At 35.3% G+C, this 21,966-nt stretch overlaps 5 protein-coding genes across 11 annotated transcripts; 2 read left to right on the forward strand and 3 right to left on the reverse strand.

Moving 5' to 3' along the window:
* Window positions 1-750: 750 nt before the first annotated feature.
* Window positions 751-1,582, reverse strand: LOC9329260. Of its 3 annotated transcripts, XM_021011389.1 has the most exons (3): window positions 1,214-1,582; window positions 1,049-1,136; window positions 751-940 (listed from the first exon to the last, which is right to left on the reverse strand). In XM_021011389.1, exons 1-3 carry the CDS (start codon window positions 1,427-1,429, stop codon window positions 801-803), a joined length of 444 nt encoding a protein of 147 aa, XP_020867048.1. In that variant the 5' UTR covers window positions 1,430-1,582; the 3' UTR covers window positions 751-800. The 3 variants fall into 3 exon arrangements, with proteins under 3 accessions (XP_020867048.1, XP_020867049.1, XP_002893199.1); XM_021011390.1 differs by having other exon boundaries at window positions 1,049-1,575; XM_002893153.2 differs by having other exon boundaries at window positions 751-1,573.
* A 424-nt stretch (window positions 1,583-2,006) lies between these two features.
* On the reverse strand, window positions 2,007-3,900 carry LOC9329261. Its single transcript, XM_021011391.1, has one exon. It carries the CDS (start codon window positions 2,645-2,647, stop codon window positions 2,273-2,275), a length of 375 nt encoding a protein of 124 aa, XP_020867050.1. The 5' UTR covers window positions 2,648-3,900; the 3' UTR covers window positions 2,007-2,272.
* LOC9329263 lies at window positions 3,715-4,436 on the forward strand. Its single transcript, XM_021014326.1, has 4 exons — window positions 3,715-3,729; window positions 3,926-4,006; window positions 4,075-4,296; window positions 4,374-4,436. Exons 1-4 carry the CDS (start codon window positions 3,715-3,717, stop codon window positions 4,434-4,436), a joined length of 381 nt encoding a protein of 126 aa, XP_020869985.1.
* A 1,115-nt stretch (window positions 4,437-5,551) lies between these two features.
* LOC9326543 (E3 ubiquitin-protein ligase SDIR1) lies at window positions 5,552-6,472 on the forward strand. Its single transcript, XM_002890435.2, is given in 2 exon segments — window positions 5,552-5,751; window positions 5,753-6,472. Coding segments are annotated over 2 exon segments (624 nt in total). The 5' UTR covers window positions 5,552-5,640; the 3' UTR covers window positions 6,266-6,472.
* A 2,326-nt stretch (window positions 6,473-8,798) lies between these two features.
* LOC9329265 (nuclear transcription factor Y subunit B-9) lies at window positions 8,799-16,171 on the reverse strand. Of its 5 annotated transcripts, none has more exons than XR_002329196.1 (7): window positions 15,886-16,170; window positions 14,269-14,527; window positions 13,801-13,961; window positions 13,579-13,708; window positions 13,426-13,485; window positions 11,977-13,317; window positions 11,606-11,898 (listed from the first exon to the last, which is right to left on the reverse strand). XR_002329196.1 is itself a non-coding variant. In XM_021011388.1 (2 exons), exons 1-2 carry the CDS (start codon window positions 15,935-15,937, stop codon window positions 8,990-8,992), a joined length of 726 nt encoding a protein of 241 aa, XP_020867047.1. In that variant the 5' UTR covers window positions 15,938-16,166; the 3' UTR covers window positions 8,799-8,989. The 5 variants fall into 5 exon arrangements, 1 of the variants encoding a protein (XP_020867047.1); XR_002329198.1 differs by having other exon boundaries at window positions 13,426-13,482; window positions 13,579-13,714; XR_002329195.1 differs by having other exon boundaries at window positions 13,579-13,714.
* Window positions 16,172-21,966: the final 5,795 nt, after the last annotated feature.

Raw genomic sequence — 21,966 nt, forward strand, 5'->3', positions numbered from 1 at the left:
AACTTGGACGACGACGACAACAAGGACGACGAAGACGATGGCTTTGGCGACGATAACAAGGACGACGAAGACGATGGCGTTGGCGATGCTACCTGCGGGCTTAAAGGTGGTGGAGTCGGAGTGATTCTCGATGTACATGAGATTAGCGACGGTACAGATCTGATGGTCGGAAGTGAGACGATCTCTCATATTTGAAAAACCCTGTTTTTTTTTTTTCAAGAGTGATGAACACGAGAAGAGTGAAAGAGATGATTTTTTTCTGTGATTTTTTTTTTATAACAAATTGTTCCAAATACCACCTCTGAAGGTGTGATTTTTTTTTTATTGGGTTTAACATGTCAAAATGTATACAAAGTCTCCCAAAATCAGTGTTGTAGATTTCTTTCAAAAAAAAATTATGTTTTCAATAACAGTTGATTTGATATAAGTTTTACAAATTGTTGATTGAATAACAAGAGATTGCAAATGATTTTATAGAAATTTCAATTTCAATAACATTGGATTTGGGAAGTGATTTAAAAATTACAAGTTGAATAACAGGTCATTTAAAGAAAATCCCAAAAATTTCTAAAATCCTAATTTCAATACAGCCCCCTTGTTCTCAGTAATCTTAATGGTAATATTTGGTAATTAAAATTAAGCCTCCGGAAATTGCAACACAAAGACCATTTGAAGAAAGTGATTATGAGCTACAATCATCTCGAAAGATATATCTATGTAACCTTTTTTTATGTTATGAACGGATAAATCTTGGACTTCAATATCAAATGGTATTTATAAAATCATGTTCAAGACCTCTATCAACAAACCATGCTCAATCCCAAACCAAAGAAACGGAGAAAAAAGAAAAGAAGAGAAGAAAGAGAGATGATCTCACTAAAACGACACCGTTCCATACAAAGAAAAAGCAGAGGATGATTCTGACTCACGCCACGACGAACTAGCCAAGGTAACCCAAGAGAGCGAGCACATTAGGCGAGATAGAGATTGAAACCATTCGGCGATGGTCTTAATAAACGAAGAAAGCAGAGATCGACTAACAACTCACCCACCAGCGATGATACGCCATGAGACAGAGCGAGATCGTTACGCTGATGAAACCACCCAGAAGCTTCATATCGCAGTCTTCTCGGTGACTTCGCATCCGTCGTCCCAACACCACCACCGAGGAAAGTATTTGAAAAATGACCAACATACAAGATAAATGAGCTACTTTGTTGAAAATCGCTGCCCAAAAGAACGCACTGTGTTCGTTCTCTGTCGTCTCCGTTCCCGAATTTGGATCTGAACCGTCGAAACCAGCTGCTCGTTTGTAGACTCCGGTGAAAAGATCGAGCGCTACTGCGGCGACGAATCGAACGATCAATCGACGTTTCTCTTCACGTCTGTCACGTTGCTCTTCACGTATCTCAACAGCTCCATCATCCATGGCGATCGGAATTTTGCAGGAAAAAATTGAGACGAAGATTGTGAAAAGCAGAGAGAAAATCTGAAGAAAGGTTTTGGGGTTTGTTAAAAGAGGAAAAAGGGTTTAATGTTAACCGAACCATGGTTAACTTTTAACTATTAACTATGGTTAATAATAACCGTACGTGGTTATGACAGGTGGAAAGATGGATTGATCGGACGGCTTACAATAAGCCATGTCTATCTTGTCTTGTTCTTAAGTACGTTACACTTGAAAACCCGATTTCTGCATGTAATATTTGATTTCTTCATTGTTTCAATGTTTTGCTACGTGAAATGATTTAAAGATAAGTTATAAACTAAACATATGATTAAAACCTACAGCTATACTATATCATCGTATGAAAAAAGTAAACGCTAGTATTCATGATTATTATTTCATTTGGATGTTCACAACATTTTTGTACCTCAGTAATCTTATTGGTTATGGTAATTGCTTAATGAGCTACAATCATTATGAAAGATAATGCGATATATGCAACTTTTTAAATCTAAAACTACTACGAACAATTTATCTTATGAACGGATAGATCTTGGACTTAGAAATCAAATGGTATTCATAAAATCATGTTCAAGATCCCAAACCAAAGAAACAGAGAAAAAAAAGAAGAAGAAGAAGAAAGAGAAAGCAGAGGATGATCTCAGTAAACGACACCGTTCCGTAGAGAAAGCAGAGGATAATCTTACTAAAACGACACAGTTCCATAGAGAAAGCAGAGGATGATTCTTACTCAATAGAGATAGAGAAAGCAGAGGATGATTCTTACTCACGTCTCAGTAAACGAAGAAAGCAAAGAGCGACTAACTAATTCATCCACCAGCGAAGATACGCCATGAGAGAGAGCGAGATCGTTAGGCAGACGAAAGACAACAGGATCTGCGTATCGCAGTTGCAGTATATTCGGCGTCTCATCCCTAGTGCCAACATCAGCGTCAGGGGTAGGGTATGGATAGTCGCGGTCAAAGAAGAAATCTGAGCTGCTTTGTTGAACATTGATGCCCAATAGAAGGCAGCGTCTCCGTTCTCCGTCGTCTCCGTTCCCGAATTTGGATCTGAACCATTGAAACAAGCTGCTCGTTTGTAGACTCCGGTCAAAAGAACGAGCGTGACTGCGACGCCGAAACGAACGATCAATCGACGTTGCACTTTACGTCTCTCAACAGCTCCATCCTCATCCATGGCGATCGGAATCTTGCAGGATTTGAGACGAAGAAGATCAGAGAGAAAAATCTGAACAAGGGGTTTTGGAATTTGTTAAAAAGAGGAAAAAGGGGTTTAATGTTAACCTGACCATGGTTAAATTTTTACTATTAACTATGGTTTATAATAACCGTACGTTTTCTAACGGCGTGAGTTGTGATGATAAAGGACCTGACCTCTTTGGCCACCGTGAAATACCGGTTACACAATTTTCATTCGTTACGAAACACGATATTTCCGGTTAAACAAGTTGGTTCGTGGAAATTTTATTCTGCTTGGTTTAGAAAATAGAGCAAACATTCATGATACAACAGAGCAAAACACATCACACATATAAAAGATCGAATATTAATGAACTTATTATATAAATTACTGATTGACGATCTCATCCAACGATATCCACCGTGAACATAACAGAGATCACATTAACCATTAACCAAGACAGAGAGCTTGGCAGAGGAGCTTTCACGCTTTCACTAAGGGACAGAGTATGCCGTCCTTTCGTACCTTCTTCTTGATAGGACAGGTTTAGAGACAAATAGTTAGCAGAAGTAACAGTCCTTCAGTGAAAGAGGAAGCATAAATAAACCAAGAAGGCCAAAAGTTAACAACCATCGAGCACTTGCTCGAAATCGACATGCAGAGCAAAGCGACCATCACAAGCGTAAAGGAGACTCTCTCTCCTCTCTGCGTCCAGACTTGAACTAATGCCGCCGCAAGAGCAAAGGCAAACGCTGAGTTACTAAACACCCAAAAACTCTTTATAGTTACTTGTCTGACTCGAAATTCCGCTATTGTCATCATCTCCGGTTTTGGACATGATGCGTTGAGAGCAGTTGGTGGGATGATAATTGGCCTGAGAGTGTTGAACATGATGTTGAAAGCTATCATCATAATAAGAAGTGGTCGAGGACGGTGACGAACACCATCCATTTCGGACTTATTTAGGGAAAAATTTCAAGGGACTAAGGAATGGAAATTCTAAGAAGAAAATTCGAGGATTTGTAGTATGTTAAGAGGAATGGGGTTTATGAGTTTATCTAACCATGATTGACTTTGGCGTAATAGTTTCCTAACATAGTAATATGTTTCTACATTGTCAGAGTTTATACAAGTTATATGTTGGATATTAAAGAGGGTGTTTCTAGATGAGCTCCATTTGCTTTATTTAATAACGTGTTGGATTGGTTTATTGAAGTTCTGGTTACATATGTAGTTTACTTCTGATTTTTTATCCCATCTTCCCCAAATAAAAAGAAACAAAATAAATTGGGACGTCTAGTCACTACAAGAAAACAAGGCTCTTTCTTACGGATTTTCCGACGTATAGACGAATTGGTAAGTCTTTTACTTTTATTTGATTTCATGTTTTCTTTACAATTTAACTTTTTTTTTTTTTTATATAGACGGAGAAAAACGGAGGTGTGGAACCTGATTTTGTAGAAGTCATTGAGGATACACACACCAACAAGAAAACAGGAAAAATTCAAGATGGTTACATCGCAGGCCTCGTTGAGACGTTGAAGAAAAGGAAGACGGAGTGCCTCACGCAGCTTTCTCAAAATGATGATGGTTCCTCATCATCCAATGTCTTAGTCCGAGAAAAGATCAACCGCATGGTTCTTGAGGTAAGCTTTGTTTTATAACTTAACATTTTTTTGTATACATTTTAAAGTTTACTAACAATTATTAAATACAAATTCAGGAAATTCCGTTAAAGCGGGGTCGTGTGGTGGGCTTAGGTAGCCTAAACCAAAGCAACGGATGAAGAAAAAGACAAGGAGATCTTAGCATTGAAAGAGCAAAACAAGAAGATTCTTGACTTCATGCGTTCAAAATTTTCCGATTTTCCCGATGATCTATAAATGCTTTTGTTTTAGTTTAATTTTGTTGTATTGGTAAAGAATCTTCTTTTCTTTTGTTGGATAATATATGCATTTTTCAAATATTTATTTAGTAAAAAATTTCATATATTTATTTAGTAAAATTTTCAATAAATATTTTAAAAAATTTAAAATTAAAAAATTATTTAATTAGTGATTAAATATGATCCGTCGGTAATCCGTCGGCTACTTAAACATCGTCGGAAATCCATCAGTAAAATACCGTCGGGAATTCATCGGGAATCACTCCGTCAGTAAACCGTCGAACGTTGATACCAACCGATTCCCGACAAAGTTCCGATGAAATAACGGACAACAGTTTTGGTTAGGAAACCGTCGAAAAGCATCATCGACGGGTTTTCGACGGTCGGTTCCGACGATTTTCCAACCGTTTACCCAAACGTAGCTATTGTCCGAAAACCGTCGGGAACGAGTCGGAAAAGCTATCGTCGGAAAAACGTCGGCAATTTGAAACGAATTTCCGACGCCTTTTAAATTTCCGACGAGATCGAACCGACCAATCGAGTTCGTCGAAAATCCGTCGGAAACAGCCATTTCCGACGCCATGCCGACGATTTCTTCCGTTGGAAATAGGCTCTGTTCTTGTAGTGAGTTGCCTCTAGGCGACCGCTTCGTATCCGAAAATATTAGATCGTTGCAATTTTTGGGTAGTCAATAAATAAATGTGTCTACTCATTAAACGGTCCATTAGTTGGGCTAACCGGATTACGGGATTAGTTTATACTTCAAGAAAACTATAGTTATATAATTTGGACTTTGGTGAATAGTATGGACGTTTGTTTTTGGGGAGAAATTTCGAAACCATAATTTAAAATTTTTTGAGGATAAAATATACGAATTGTAAAAGTTGGAATTCTTCCTAAGAAAAAAAGGCTAACAACACAAAGGAAAGGGAAACAATATTAATTAAAGTAAAGGAAAGGGAAAAAATAATAAGGATATATTCACAAAATTGCAATTAGTATGTATGATCCTTAATACAATTTAGCGCCTCTATATAAGAAGAGAAACCCTAAACCTAAGTAGATACTAGATCGATTCACTCTTTTTTCTTTCTCTTTGATAGCAATGGAAGCGGAAATATCATTTCGCAGCGAAATCGACCTCAAACCTAAATCCAAAGATGCTGGATCATTTAAAATCTGCGTAAGTGCCCTAAGGTCGGACACATCAATTAGTCTTATATCTTATACCAAATTTCGTTCTCTCGTACGAAGGCGTCATATCCTCCTACCCTAATGACTTGAAAAAACTGACTGATTGGTTGTACTTAGCAGGGCTCTCCGACCAATATGTTGACATTGCTAACTCTCAACTTACTGAACGAATCTGTAAGTCGATTATTATGGTAGACTCTCCAGTTTGTGCTACGTTAGTGTACATGTACTGTAAAGTCATTGTTCCCTCTCCTCCTTGGATTGACTCGTTCGATGAGACCACCAATAATATCCGGTTAATTAGACCGGCAAGTAAGCTTGCGGTTGGTCGTTTGGCAAGGAAAATATATAAGAACAATAAGAAGAAGACGTCCAAGTTTGACGCCAGCATGTGCGCAATTTGTTTGGAGGGGTTTGAAAAGGGAGAAATAGTCGTGACCTTACCATGTGGCCACGAGTTTGACGATGGATGTATTGTGAAGTGGTTTTTGAAAGATCATGTTTGTCCATTGTGCCGTTTCGAGTTGCCGTGTTAAGAGATGAGCTAATACTTGGGGGACAAGTTAAAGGGTTAAAGGGAGCTTAGAATTTTAAGGGCTATTTAGAGGTAGTGTTTTCAGTTAAAGCTAATCACATCGAGACTTTGTTTTTGATAACTTGAGACTCGCATAACAAGCTTGCATTTACGCCGTTCAGTTTCTTTAGCTTGATGATTTATCCTAAAGTCTAGAAACTAAATTTAATTTATGCATCTCTTCTTTTTCTTTAAACAAAGTTAGCTACCAGATATATAAAAGATGACATTTAGTTAATCTCTTTGTTTCTTTGGATCTCTCCATTGTTTTTGCGATAAATGTACGACATCTAAATCAAGCATTTATGTTTATATTGCATTGAATATATCAAACGGTTCTCAACAATCAATCATATGTACAAACCAAAGAAACCAGGAAAAAAAAGCAACAAGAAACGAGAGTTTGTGATCACAATCAAAACGGCGTCGTTGGCAAAGAAAACAGAGGGTAGAGGATCCGATTTACCGGAAGAACAAGATAAAACATAACAAGCAAGACTGTGAAATGAGAGTGACGATCAGAAACTTGCCGGTGATTACTTGAGCTCTCTGTATCCTCTCCAAAGAATCGGGAAGATCCAACTGCACCAAACCAATACTCGTCATTACCATCAGAGCAAACCCATACGCTATTTTGCCGACATGAGTTAATACCAAACCGAGAACCGCCACGTATCTAGCCACCGACGTCGTATTTGTTTCCGGATTCAGATCTGAGAGGTAAGAACTCCTGCGAATCATGAGAGAAGTGATGAGAGAGACCAAGATTGTCGCTTCGATAAGTCGACCGTTTTGATTTGTTCGACGACGACTATCTTGATCTCGTGCTTGAGCTTGATGAACAACACCATCCATTTTTCTTTTTCAAGAATCTTGATTCAAAATCTTGGAGGAAGAAGAATGAAGATTGAAGTGAGTTTATAAGATAGAAACAGAGTTAAGTCGAGAGCAAAGGAGAAAGATTCGTCGACGGATTTATACTGTGGGGTTTAAGCTAATCTAACCATGGTTAATAGTTAACCGTGGACCGTGGTTTAGAATAACGGTTTTTTAACGGATTAAGTCTGTTAGACGAAGCCTGTTGCTCTGCTTTTGGAAAATAACGGTTTGGTTAACACATTTCGTTTAGTTGCTGATTTCCGGTTTTATCAAACCGGTTTGTACCAGGCTATAGTCAAAATGTGACGTCAGTAATATTCCCATGCCTTTACTAAACGAAGCTTGAAATAGTTGCTTCATCTAGCGACACGTGGAATGATTAATATATCGGACGGCTTATAAGCTAAGTTAAGTAAGCTAAAATATTTGAGACTTTTTTTGGTACTTGCTTTCATTTTACGCTCTTGATTTTCTTAAGATTCATTACCATAAAAAGAGACTTAACTCTAAGTCTTCAATGATTAATACATAAAGCTTAAAAAGCTAGAGTCATAATCATAAAACCTTAAAACGTCAAACAATAACCGGAAATTAAACTTGAACTAGAAATAGCAAACATAAGGAAGGGTATACCGAAAGACAACCAGACAAGAACCGGAAATTGAACTTGAACCAGACATTTAACTCTAAGTCTCAGTAATGATCATTGAAGAAGTGAATGAAGAAGCAAAGAACGACCAACATGACGAATCCTTGAAGAAGACAGAGACCAGAGAGCAACGAGTTAGGACTCAGCCTAATGAAACTCAAGCACCCAAACGAAAGCATCTCAAAGAGGAGAGCGATCTTTATAAGTTTGACGGCGACTCGCTCGGCTCGAACCGGAGGTCCGTCGACGGCCAGAACTATTATCGCCGCGAGAGCAGAGACGAGGCCTAGATAGCTCAACGGGTAAAAACACTGAGATGTTATCTTTATGGCTTGAAACGTCGCCGGAGTCATACCCGGAGGTGGATTTGTTGGGTTGAGACCGACCGGGGATGAGAGAAATGGCACGACAGTGAGCAAGACAATGAACAGTGCTGGATTCATTAGTCGAAATCGATTCTCATGTGCTGCAGCTTGACGATGATGAGCATCCATATTTCTTGATTCTTGAATATATCTTGAGAGCAAACGATTAAAAAAAAGTTTGAGATTTTAGATGAAATAAAATTGGAAGTAGGTAGATATCGGAGTGGAGGTTATTAATTAACCTAATAAAGATCTGATTTTATTTTTTACCATTGTTCTTTTTACTTGTTTTTGTTTTTTGAAATCTTTAATGGTACAGTCAACTCTATAACTAGCATATACTGCTGTGCATCAGATTTCAGAGCCTTACAAAAACATATATTTTGGTTATTAAAGTGTTTCTGTGGTCAATGCATTTGGACCACTTGCTTTATTTTGAATTTTGATTTTATAACCTTTTGATTTGTTTAGTTATGTACTATAGTTAATATAGAGAAGAGTAACATAAAAAGTTAACTTGGTTCTTACAATGTGAAGTTATCTTCTAACTATGCCAGCTTTTAAAATTACAAAACCTTTAGATCATGTCATCTTGTATAGACTTTAATCCAAAAACACCTTTTTTTTTCATTTGCATATATAAATCAGTTCTCAAAAAGTATTGAAATTCAACACTTTCCTTAAAGAAGCAACATTATATAGAAATGTTATTGATAAGACATAAAAATAAAAATATCTATCCAGACACATGTTTTGAATAGATAATGCATAAAAATGAAGAATAATTCCATCTTCACTTATACTGACCATATGAGTCAAAACCCGGCATTCCGTTAATGGAAGACGAAGAGCCACCACCAACACTGGATTCATCCTGACCCGACGACCCGTTTTGGTAGTACCGACCACCTCCCATAACCATGGATTGGTCCAACATACCATAACCATAAGGACCAGGAGGAGGTAGGCCATGAGATGGGCCATGTGGTGGGCCGTGAAACCCAATACCATTTCCTCCGTAGGCCTGTCTCAACGACGGTGGCTCACCTCTAAGTGCCGACCCACGATCGGTCTCTATCTCACGGTACCGGTTAATGAACACGGTGAGTGGATCCACGTAGTTATCGAACCCAAGCTTGCTCATAGCCCAAAGGATATCTTCAGCAGTTATGGTCTTACGTTGCTCACGTTGGCAACGCTCATTGGCTTCACCGGTCACGAAGCTAATGTACTCGGAGACACATTCTTGAATCGTTTCTTTGGCGTCGTCAGAGATTTTGGCGTGCGACGGTAAGATTTTACGCATGATTCTTATGACGTTTGCGATTGGCATGTACTGGTCTTGTTCACGAGCCATACATGGTAGTTGCTGCTGGGCTACGATACCCTTGTTGTTGTCACTGGCGTCGGCTACGACGACTGAGCTGGTCATTGGGTTTGGGTTACTGTGCTGGTCCAAATTCAATTCTGTACATAGAAAATCCAGAGAGATTTTGAAATCTTTAGGAAATAATAATTGAGCACGTAAAGAAGATAAATTGAACTGGAAATGAAAATTAAATACTTAGAGCATGTACATGGGTGATACCCATATAGTATCATTAGGAATTTTTTAGTATTATTTATAATGTTTGTTTATTATTTGAGATTCTTTATGATACTCCTAGTAAATATGTTTGCATTGGTGATACCGGTTTAAGTATCATAAAAAAAAAATTTACAAAATCAAAAATTAATATATTAAAACATAAGATTACAAAAGGTAATATTACAAGAAAAAAAAAAGTAGAATATACTTAAGCAAAATAAAACATAAAATTCAAAAAAAACTGAAAAAAACATGATGAAAATAATAATTTAGTCGGTTGTAGTCAATTACCTTGGCCCCATTTTTGCCAAATATGTTCAATCAAATCTTCTTTCAATTGTCGATGTGTTTGTTCATGACGTATTTGAGCTCGATTGGCCATCAAATTGTTCACATTTGTAGCTGTCTCTGTAGAAAAAGAGTTGTCTACTTGAGAAGTCCCGCTTCCTTCGCCTTCTACGAAATCAGATAAATCGAACTGAGTATTTTCGTCTCGTTCATCTTCTACAATCATATTGTGCAATATGATACATGCTCTCATTATCTTGCCCATTCGCTCTTTATCCCAAAACAGACCTGGGTTTCGAATAATAGCAAACCGAGCCTGCAAGACTCCAAAAGCACGCTCGACATCTTTTCTCACTGCTTCTTGACAACTAGCAAATAATGATGCTTTCGGTCCTTGTGGGCGGGTAATTGATTGGATGAATGTTGCCCACTTCGGATATATACCATCTGTGAGGTAATAACCCATTTTGTATTGATGTCCATTGACTTCGTACCTGAGTCGTGGAGCTCGACCTTCTAATATATCATCAAACACCGGTGAGCGGTCAAGAACATTTATATCATTACACGTACCTGGAGCCCCCAAAAAAGCATGCCAAATCCATAAATCTTGTGATGCCACAGCCTCTAAAACAATAGTGGGTTTTCCATGTCCGCGTGAATACTGTCCTTTCCAAGCCGTAGGACAATTCTTCCACTCCCAATGCATACAGTCAATGCTTCCTACCATTCCCGGAAATCCGCGTTCCTTTCCAGAATGAAGTAACCGTTCTAGATCCTCACGTGTAGGCCGCCTCAAATATTCGTCTTGAAATAAATTTATTATGCCATCTACAAAATTCTCTAGTGCTTGGCTCACAGTGGTTGCGCCCATGCGGAGGTATTCGTCCATCGCATCGTTTGCAAGACCATATGCCAAACGCCTAATTGCGGCAGTACATTTCTGTAGGGCAGATAGACCTTGCTTCCCAGTAGCATCGTCCCTTTGTTGGAAATATGGAAATTGAGAAAGACTTTGAACAATACGAAGGAACAACGGCTTCGTCATACGAAATCGTCATACGAAATCGTCATACGAAATCGTCGTCGGAACATGCGATCATGGTAAACGGGGTCATCCGAAAAGTAATCGTTCCATAATCGAATATTTCCTTCTTCGTGATCTCTCTCTATATTAGCAGCCCTTTTTTTCTTTCTTTTTTCCCGCTACACGTCTACTGAAATTCTCTAAACCATCTTCAAAACATGTTTCAAACCTCTCCTCCAAAGTGTCATCATCATTAGAATGTGATGCCATTATTATTTAAGAAGCAAAACGTATAAGAAATAAAAAGAAATTTTGGTTAGAGAAGGAAAATGATTTGAAAGAGATTTTGGTTAGAGAAAGAAAATGATTTAAAAGAGAATTGGGTTTGAGAAGGAAAAGAACTAAAAGAGTTTTGTGGTTTGTAAATGAAAACAAAGACTTGGTTAGAGAAGAATTGTAATGAAAAATAGGAGAAGAGGAATAATTGTTTCGTATGGATTTCAATATGAGAAGACAAAGACATTTATATAAGAGAATTGTACCAATAATACATTGTCGACAATACATTGTGCTACTAAAACAAAACAACAAGTGGTTTCTCCACAATACATTGTGCTACTAAGACAAATACCATAGAAAGTAAAAACAAGTGGCTTCTGACCACAAAAACATATAGACCATATGCCATGTGCTACTAAAAACAAACAAATAGTAGCTCTGTTCTTGGCAGGTACATCCGAATAAAGCAAAAAACAAAGTACATCCGCATAAAGTCATCACTAGCTTCCAAGAGGAGGTCCTGCACATAAAAAAGCAAAGAATATCAAATAATAATACATGTTAAGTTAACAAAACAACTTAACTAACAAACACATACCTAAAGACCAGAATAATCATTCTCAGAAACAAACACCTTGCTTCCAGACAGATACTCTTGGATAAGAGAGTTCTTAAGTTGAATTTCCAACTCACTCAATCCATCAGACCTTCCAAGAAGGCTGTCAAGTAGCTTCTGCTTGGAAAGTCTCTCTTTGGCAGCCAAATCCTTCTCTTTCACTTCCCACATAAGCTGAAGTTCAGCAGCAGAACTAGCTTCAGCTTCTCCTTCAATCTTTCCCTTACCTTTGGACTTGGCTAAAGCCTTGGCTGCCTTCACACCTATAGGCCTTTGAAGAGTCTCTTCTTCTACAGATGAAAGTTTAGCTTTCTTCTTGGCAGGAAGTTTGGTCTCACACCAATTGCACCATTTCTGATCAGTCTTGAGGATTCTCCAAACATGCTCAAGACTGAATTTGTTTTTTTGATCTTGATGGTAAAGCTTGTAGGCCAGCACGATAATGTCATCTTCATTCTCTCCACTGCGAGGAGTCCGAGAGGCAAACTCATAACAGCCTGCAAACTTCATGACAAGCTCATTCATTTTTTGCCATTTCTGCTTACAAGTATTTGGCTCTCGGATGGTGAGCTTAGAGACAGCAGGACATGCAGCATAATATGCTGCAACCCTATCCCAAAAGGCAGCTGATCTCTGCTCATTCCCCACAACAGAGTCTTTGGATGTGTTGAGCCAGGCACTTGCAAGTGCCTTCTCTTCAGGAACACTCCATCTCACTCTAGACGCCCTAGCTAAGGATGTGGGTGTTTGGGATTCAGAAAAAGGAGGCTGTGAAGGACTGGGAGGCGTTGGATTATCTTCTTGGCTAAACAAGAGATTGGTAAAGGATTGAGAGGCGGAAAAGTTTAAGTTGGAGCCATTTTGTGTTTTAGAAGAGTTTAAGTGGTTTGTTTAGTTCTCATTGTCGACATTATAAAGGAAAAGCCTCAATAAATAACAAACACAATACTAATTCAAGTCACTGAGACACTAGCCATCAACATAACTTTAATTTAGATGGCTAATGTCTCATCACCATTTTATTGAACTTTAAGTTTAAGTTCAGTTGCATTTAATTTTTTTTTTTTCTGTTTAAATTCACTCCATCTCATCACCAACGCCACAAATACATTAAACTTCAGAGAAGCTATTGTTAAAGAGATGACAATAAATTCACTATCTACTTTTTCTGTATTCATTGATTCATTTAAAGACAACTACATTCTCAACCACATCTATCTAATCTCTATTAACAATTAAAGCAATTTAGGAGTGTACCTTTCACCTACGCATCTTCTTCACAGCAATTGCACCATGAAGACATTCAGTAGTATCTTCACTTTCCTGCAAATATCAACAGAAACATGGATGATGTCAATGACTGATATAAAGAAAATACAAAGCTGTTTGAAAAGAATTTTAAGACTATCAAATCAAATATGTTAAGCTAACCTCATCAGAATCTTCATCAAATGAATCTGAACTGCTTGCAGCCTTGGTAGCAGCAGCCTTCTATTTAAATTAAACAAATACAACTAGTTTCAGTACTAGTAAAACACAGTTCATAAGTGAAATAAGTGATCAACAAACAGAAAAATTTATCACCTCATCCTCAGAATCATCATCTGAGTCCTCATCAGAGGATGAATCATCTTCAGACGAACTCTCAGACCTTGGCCTTTTTAGAAGCAGCCGCAGCATGCTTCTTGGTTGCAGCCTTCTTGGCTGGAACTTTCTTAGCCTCTCAAATGTATTAAAGCTGATTAGAAATAACTCAATTCACATGCTCAAACCAACAAAAATAAATTAAGACAGTAAAAGTTATACCTTCTCATCTTCCTCAGATTCAGAATCTGATGAATCAGAGCTCTCAACCTTCTTAGTCACCTTCTTCACAGCTTTTTACTTTTGTACAGCAGCAATCACGTCTTCCTTCTGCTTCTTAAGACTCACTTTAGTATCAACATCATCTTCAGGCTCCCTCTTACCTAAAGAGAAGCAGCAAACAAAGTTTTTATCAATAACACGTTCAATCTCATCATTAAAGGTTCTGAATTCATGATTGAAATATACTACAGAGATAGACAAACAACACCTATCGAATTCTAAGACCTATATTCCCAAACCAATCTTACGGGTTCATGAGACAAACAAGTTACACTAGCTAATTCCATCAGACATATCAGAAGGAGAAACATAGATATAAAAATGCAAACTTTCAAGACCAAACTCGTTATGTAACAGAGAAAGACATAGACCAAAGCATTTAAGGTAAAAGGGAACAAAAGTTCATACCTTTCAAAGGCTTATTACTGGCCTTAACAGCAGGAGGAGCGGAGGAGAGGAGAGAAGCACAAATCCAAGCTCGTTAGACCATGGAGGTGAGGAGAAATCGAAAATCGCCCGAGGAAATGTGAAATAGAATCGAGGAGATGAAGCCGGAGAAGAAACGGAGAGGTGAAATAGAATCGAAGAGATGAAGCCAGAGAAGAAACGGAGGGAGCGGAGGCAGGAGATCGGCGGAGGAGAAGAAATCGTTTTCTCCATCGCGTTTCTAGGGTTAGAGAGGAAAGAAGAAGAATGAGTTTTTTTTTTTTTTAACCTGTTTTTACAAAAAAACGCGTTTTCGGAACCAATAAGAAGCCGCCACGTCAACGATACTGGGTATCAAAAGTCTCACCCCAGTGATACGGATCAAGCCCAAAAATTGTGTCTGAACCATTAAAAAATCATATTTGGGCTTATGATACTCTTATTGTTTCACCGATGTCCATGGTCTTAGGATACGAATTGAATAGTAGAAAACAAGAGTATCAAGGGACACGTTCTTAGTTACGGACCAATAAGATAAGAGATAAGTTTGTGGGGTCTACATTTGTTGACTAGACTTATGGACCCCGTTGAGTAGGTACTGTTCAGATTCTTGCCGTTACGTTTATAATAACTATAGAACAAAAATGTCAAAAGGATCTTTCCTCTTCTCGAAATACTTAAATTTTGACATAAATAACTATAAAAGTATAAACACGTATTTCCAATTTATTTCGTCTAGTTTATTAGAAAAACCAAAAACTCAAAATTTGGAGAAGAACATCAATTAATTTACGGAGAAGAGGGTATGACTCGATAAAGTAGATATTTATTTCATGTGAAGGTTCCCAATGGTAAACGTTAAAAGAGTCACAAGATTAAAGTTAATGACACCCATTAGAATAAACACAGTAAAAGGAAAAAAATTGGACAAAAATTCACAGATTTTTTTTCCAAAAATTACAATTACTAATAGAATTTTGAATCAAAACTCAGACTAAAACTTGGGACTAGTAAGACTGTAAGACATATATATAGTTAAACGTTTGTTAAGTATAAAAATTTTTGAGTGTCTCATTTTTATTTTTAGTGACTTTTAATTTACCGTAGATGTTTTTAGATAAGGGCAGACAAAGAGGAATCTCGTTTTGAAACGGAAGAAAAACTCAACCGTTACGACGAAAAAACTAATAAAGAGAACCAATACAAAAAATCCCCTCCTCTACGTTTTTAGAATCGAAAAATAAATTTGATAAAAGCAAAAAATGATACTCAAAAACATTCTTCATGCATGCACGGGTATATTCAATGAACACATATGATATATTTGTTTAATTAATATCACACCATGGAAAATATGTGAATCAAATTTTGACTCAGCCATGATGAAACAATACACATATCAAACTCTTGCATGCATGTATAAAATCGCCTTCTCCGAGCCATTCCCAAAACTTTCACAAAATCTAAAATAATTTTCGAGAAACAAAGCCTCTACTTCGTTGTTGAAAAGACTCATAAAAATCTTAAAGCAAGTCTCCAATTTTTCATGAGCATATAAATATACATGGAGGCAAGTATATAAATAGCCACTTAGATTACCAGAGATGGATTTGGGTAGCTGATGGTGATAGAAGGGAGCTCCACGTTCCATTGTTTCTCTGCCGTCTTTTTTTTTTGGTCTTTATAAAATAATTATTTGAGTGATTTGTTGCATGCAAAGAGAGGTTGATGGTTGAGTGGTTTTATAGAGAGATGATACAAATGGCAAAGGAGGCGGTTCTTACGAGGTCTCTATATCTCTTTCCCATTGGCTAATTTCATTGGCTATGTGGCCAGTCAAACTGCTCTTCTCTCATTGGTTGTTCTTTTCACAAATTACCAAAGCTAATTGAGTAAAAATTAAAGACTCTATTAAAAAAGAAAGAAAGATAAGAAGATTTTTACACATATGAGGCTCTCTTTGTTTCTAGATAATTGTTGTTTTAACATTTTCTGAATACATATTTAATCAAGAAAGTATTTGATTATCGAACGGCGGAGAAAGATTTAGGTGGCATTATTTTAATTAAATATAATTTATGGGAATTTAATAAGATATATATATATTTTTTTTGTCATCCGAAATTAATTAGAACTCAAAAGAGCCATTCCTGAGGAATGTTGTTTACATATGTGATATGAAGCGGTTCTGTACGAACTTTTCGTGCCAGATTATCCGCTTTAACATTAGCACTACGAGAAATTAAAGATAAAGAGAATGTTGAAAATTCTTCCTTGTCGCTCTGAAATTCCTCCAAATATACTGAAAACGCCGGCCATTCGGTTGGAGAAGACACCCTTACGCCGGCCATTCGGTTTAATAAGATATACATTAAACTAAATTCATTGTTTCCTAATTAATGAAATTGAAAATTATTTTTGAAAAGATTCCCTTACTTGAAATGGTAAATTTTAATATATATGCGTTACGAAAATGAGGTATAAATCTACTGTTTTAAAACTATGTATCACGTTTAATATATTTTTATTTGAAATTAGCATTTTAAAGTGTTTAAAGGAATTACAAAAGTTTAGTAAAAGATATTGGTGTTAGATGCATGTTACAAACTTACAATTGATTGCTTTACATTTTCTAATACATAATTAACAAATCAATATATAAAACCAATACCCTAGTAATCCAATGGTGGATAAAGATTTTTGTGGCGTTATTTAGTTATCTGTTAGTTTCTATCAATTTACATTTGGTACAAACAGTTCAAATAAAATTACAAAAACTAGGATTGGTGTTGTATATCTTAATGAATATCTTCAACCCAATTATTTATTTTATAATTATTTATTATATGTCTATTTAAAAGCGATTTCATACACATTTTTTTATATAAATCATGCTAAAATCATTAAGAAGTTGCTTATATTATTCATCATTTAGTCTTTCTGATGTAATTGTTTATGTTAATTTTTCATTGAGAGGTGGTTTTATAAGGATGTTGGGCTAATCTACTAGATTTATATAGTAAAGATAGATTTATGTATTTTTTGTTATGCATATTGACTTGTTTTCTTGTTCTATTATAGATTCAACAATTATTATTCATTTTTTCCCTTTTGATAACTTTTTTGGGTTTAAATTAATATTTTGTCCTTGATTATAAAATTTGGGATAAAATATTAATTTAAACCTACATAATGTTGGGATTGAGATTGGTCCTACATAATGTTCTATTATCTCTTTTTTTTTTTAATAAAAAAAAAAGAGATTGGTCCTACATAATGTTCATGATCATGATCAAATTTGGAATTGGGATTGATCCTACATAATGTTCATGATCATGATATCATATCAACATGCGTAAATATATAAAGAAGTCATTAAAACAAAAAGAATATATGTAGGTTAATTGCGGTTGGATTACAGACAAGATGAGAGAGTTCTTAAGAATAACCAAACCTCACAATTAAGTTGTACTTGCTTGAGAAGCAGCTTTAAAACCGAAGAGAGACGAAATTCTTGTAAACAAATTCGAGAAGAAATATCAGAATTGTTTTAATAAACTAAATTTTATAAATTACTCTCATGTGGATTTTTTTTTTTTTGGATGCAAACATACTGAATTTCATTTAAACCAGAAGAAAGACAAAGTTTAAGCAAACATCAACCTCATGGTTATATACATCAAAGATAACTACTAGCACTCTAACTTAGAGTCTCTAAAAGATTGCTAGACGAAATAGATAGGATAATTCGACATTTGTTTTTTTTATTATTATTATTTTTTTTCATCAAACACAATTTCTATTAAGATATCAGAAATAGACTTTCCGCTAAGGAGAGCCAATCAGGAACCGACGAACTTACATGGGAAAAGAGACTGTTTCGAGCCCGAGCATTTTTGGCTAAACAGTCTGCTCGTGTATTAGAACTACGAGGAAGAAATCTAATATTAAAAGAAGGGAAAAAACAAACGAGGGACCGGAAAGAGACCATTTCTGCTGCAAAAATTGGCCAGCCGTCTTGGTTGAATTCGACATTTATTTTGGTTATATTTTTAAATAAGTTTTAAGGAAATAGATGGAACACCATGATGAATTTTGGTTATATTTTTTAATAAGTTTTTAAATTAAATTGAAAAACAAGGCGAAAATGTTTTAACAGCCCAGTCCATTACCAGTTTTGGATCTAGCCCATACTAAAAAAGACAAACCTATTAGAACTAATAAAGAACCAATATTGAACCGGGTTTACCTAATTAAGTTTGGTTACCAATATTGGCAGATATCCCCAATGGACGCATACAAACACAACCATCAAAGTTACTGATTCTTCAGATTGATATCCCACCACAAGATGTACTTAGGACTGGCGCCAAGCCCACTAATGTCAGTGATCCAATAACCTATATGGATCTTGTTTATGGTTATATTTACAATCACACAAATGCCGGCCAATGAAACTAGATAATTTGAGATCGTGGCGGATGAGAAAAATTGTTGCGATGTTTTGACTTTTAAATAAATCGATTTATAAATTGTTTTGTGTCATATTCACATGCTTTTCTGGATATTGTAACATTCGTCTTATTTTTGTATTTTTAAGGTCTATAACCCGTGGATATCAATGTGTAATACTAACTAGAAGCCATGTGACTATAACAAACTCCGTAAAGAAGAAAAATATGGATGTGCACAACACTTAAACCATTACCAATAAATCCATTACGTTTTCATCAGATTGGGAATTTAACTTTTTGTACTTCGATTAAAGTTTAGTATTACATTAAATTTTTTTTATCAGAAATCAAAACATTAGGCACACACTATCACAAAATATCGATTTTTACAATAATATATGGATTTATGAATAAACAGAGACAAAGATTATGTTATTTAAAACTGGAAACCTACGATGATAAATGTACTGATGTACACACCTACGTTCGAGCAAACCTCGGAACCGAACCTACATATTTTCTCTGCATTAAAACTGGCAGGGAAAAAAAAGATTATATATGAATAATCTAATTACGTGATAACCAAACAAATATATAATGAGAGATCAGAGATGGAACAGTTTGGTAGATTCAGCGTTGAAATGACAATCTTGTAGGCTTAATAGCTATATTATGGCCATTTGTTTTCTCCATGAGAACAGAGGAAACATCGTTACGTGAATATCTGAGCTTCTCTTGTGTATCCTTTGCTTATTTTTTAAAATTTAATATGTTCACGTCAACAAGCATCATAATTTATTTCCTAAATAGCAGACATAATGATTACCCATTTGCATAAATCTTTAATTTCTTCCAAACTAACAACCCTTCTCGCAATGATGGTAGGATCAAACTATAAAACATTAGTACTAAGGCAATATTTTGAACTAGTAAAACTTACCCTTTTGTGGACATGTTTATGAGAGAAGAAGCATAAACTATAAAAACGTGAAGACTTGATAAATGTTATCAATGGTAGAAAATAATGAAATCAATTAGCAAACGTTTATCTTTCTCCTCTCATGAATATATCCAAAGAAGGGTAAGTTTCACTGGTTCAAACATATATCTACTGTTTCCCTTAAAATTGACATTACTTTTATGTGATTATGTAAAATTATAAAAAAAAATTTAAGGGAGAAAGTAGTAGTGACATTTGGGATTTCAAATTTTCAATAGTGTGAACTGTGAAGAGTAGATAGGAGGAGTTTGCTAAAATCAAACCACGTTGTGGGACGGCTACCTGATTCACCAGCCATCGCTCATCATCGCCAGGGCCGGCCCAGACCTAAAGCCCAGCAAGCAGATGCTTTAGGAAACAAATCTTATATGTATTTTAAAGGGCATCAAAATTACAAAAGTGTCTTGTAGTCTAGTGGTATTTAGGACGTCTAAAGGTAGTTGGGCGTGAGTTTGATCCTTGGCAACCGAAGATTTTAACATTTTTTTATTTTTAGTTATTGTAAATGGGCATCAAATTTTGTTGGGCTTTAGGCATCATGAATCTTTGAGCCGGCCCTGATCATCACTCACCAGTCTTTTCATTTTCTTCAATTTCCCCTTTTAAGTATCGTTATATCTGACTAACCGTACCAATCTTCCAAAATTATATTTTCTGCAAGTTTTTTTTTACGTTTTAATAGCATCATAATCTTGTTAATCTTTGGAGGTTAGTGAAATGATGTCCCAATAAGATGAAAAGTAAAAATAATTATGGGGTTAAATTTTGTAGATAGATTCTTTATACGGCTAAAATTAAATTTTTGATACGACGGTGTGAACTACGAACAGCTTTGACAGACACGTGGACTGTTCAGAAGTTTGATGACGTGGATAGAATCTTGAGCGCCGAAACGTTATTCTACATGTGGCACCGTCAATGTCGTGGATGCTTCGTAACCGACGACATTTTAGGATGAGCCGTGACAGCCCAATAACAGATCCCACTTTGTATGCCAGGTCAGCTTAATTGGTCCAACTTTAAAAGGAACTGTTTGGCCTCACCTTCCTTCTTTGAGGTTAAAATTTAGCCAATTAGGTTTATGATAAGGACTGTTAATTTGATTATGATTCATTTTCTTTTTAACATCGCCACATAGTTATGGCCTTATGGGCATAATGGCCACGAGTTGTTAAAATATAAAAAAGTTTTCTGAATATTGTCGAATATGTACGAGTATTATTCTTGCGTTACTTAGCCGATTAAACACGTAATACTGTATTCGTGTTTGATGTGTTGATTTGCCTAAACACTCTAATTCAATAAGCCAATATTTTGTTTTCGTCAAAAACAAGTAACCAAAGACACTATAGAAAAAACATGTATTCTTTCGAAATAAGTAGTCAATAAAATAAAATGTTGTGTAAAACTATTTTCTGAAAATTACCTAGTTTGACTCAAATTTGGAGAAAAATAACTAGATTCCCCCCCCAAATGTTTGTGGGTTTACTAAGAATAACACAAATTTGGTGATAAAAAAACAAATACCCATTTTATTTTCAGTTCTTTAAAATAAAATAATTAAATTAAATAGAAAATTAAAAATACAAAAAAAAAATTATAAACCAAAAAACGAAAATTGAAAAAAAAAACAAAAAATACAAATGAAAAATATATATAAATTGAAAAAAATAAAAAAAAATAAAAAATAAAAAACAAAAAGATATAAACCCAAAAAAGGAAAATTGAAAAAAAAAACAAAAAATACAAATGAAAAATATATATAAATTGAAAAAAACAAATAAATAAATAAAAAACAAAAAGAAAACAACTACCCATTTTATTTTCAATTCAATTAAAATAAAATAATTAACATATAATAACTAAATTAAATAAAAAAATTAGAAAAAAATTATAAAACGACAAAAAAATTAAAATGAAAAAAAAATACATAACAAAAAAATTTTTTAAAAAAACAAAAAAAATAAAACAAAAAAATACAAAAAAAAATTAAAAAGAAAAAATATATAAAAACGAAGAAAAAATTATCTTTATCATATATTAACAAGGAGACAGCCACACAAGAACCATCTTATTATAAATAAATCTGTCGCGATAAGAATATGTCTGTCATTACTTTATTGTGCAGATTAAAATTTTATTTTCATCAATAAAACTGTCATCATACGACAGATTTTTTTATAGTCTATCTGAAATCTGTCATAATATAAAAAAAATCTGTCATAA

Source organism: Arabidopsis lyrata (genome assembly GCF_000004255.2).
Source record: "Arabidopsis lyrata subsp. lyrata unplaced genomic scaffold ARALYscaffold_1, whole genome shotgun sequence".
Classification (NCBI taxonomy): Eukaryota; Viridiplantae; Streptophyta; class Magnoliopsida; order Brassicales; family Brassicaceae; genus Arabidopsis; species Arabidopsis lyrata.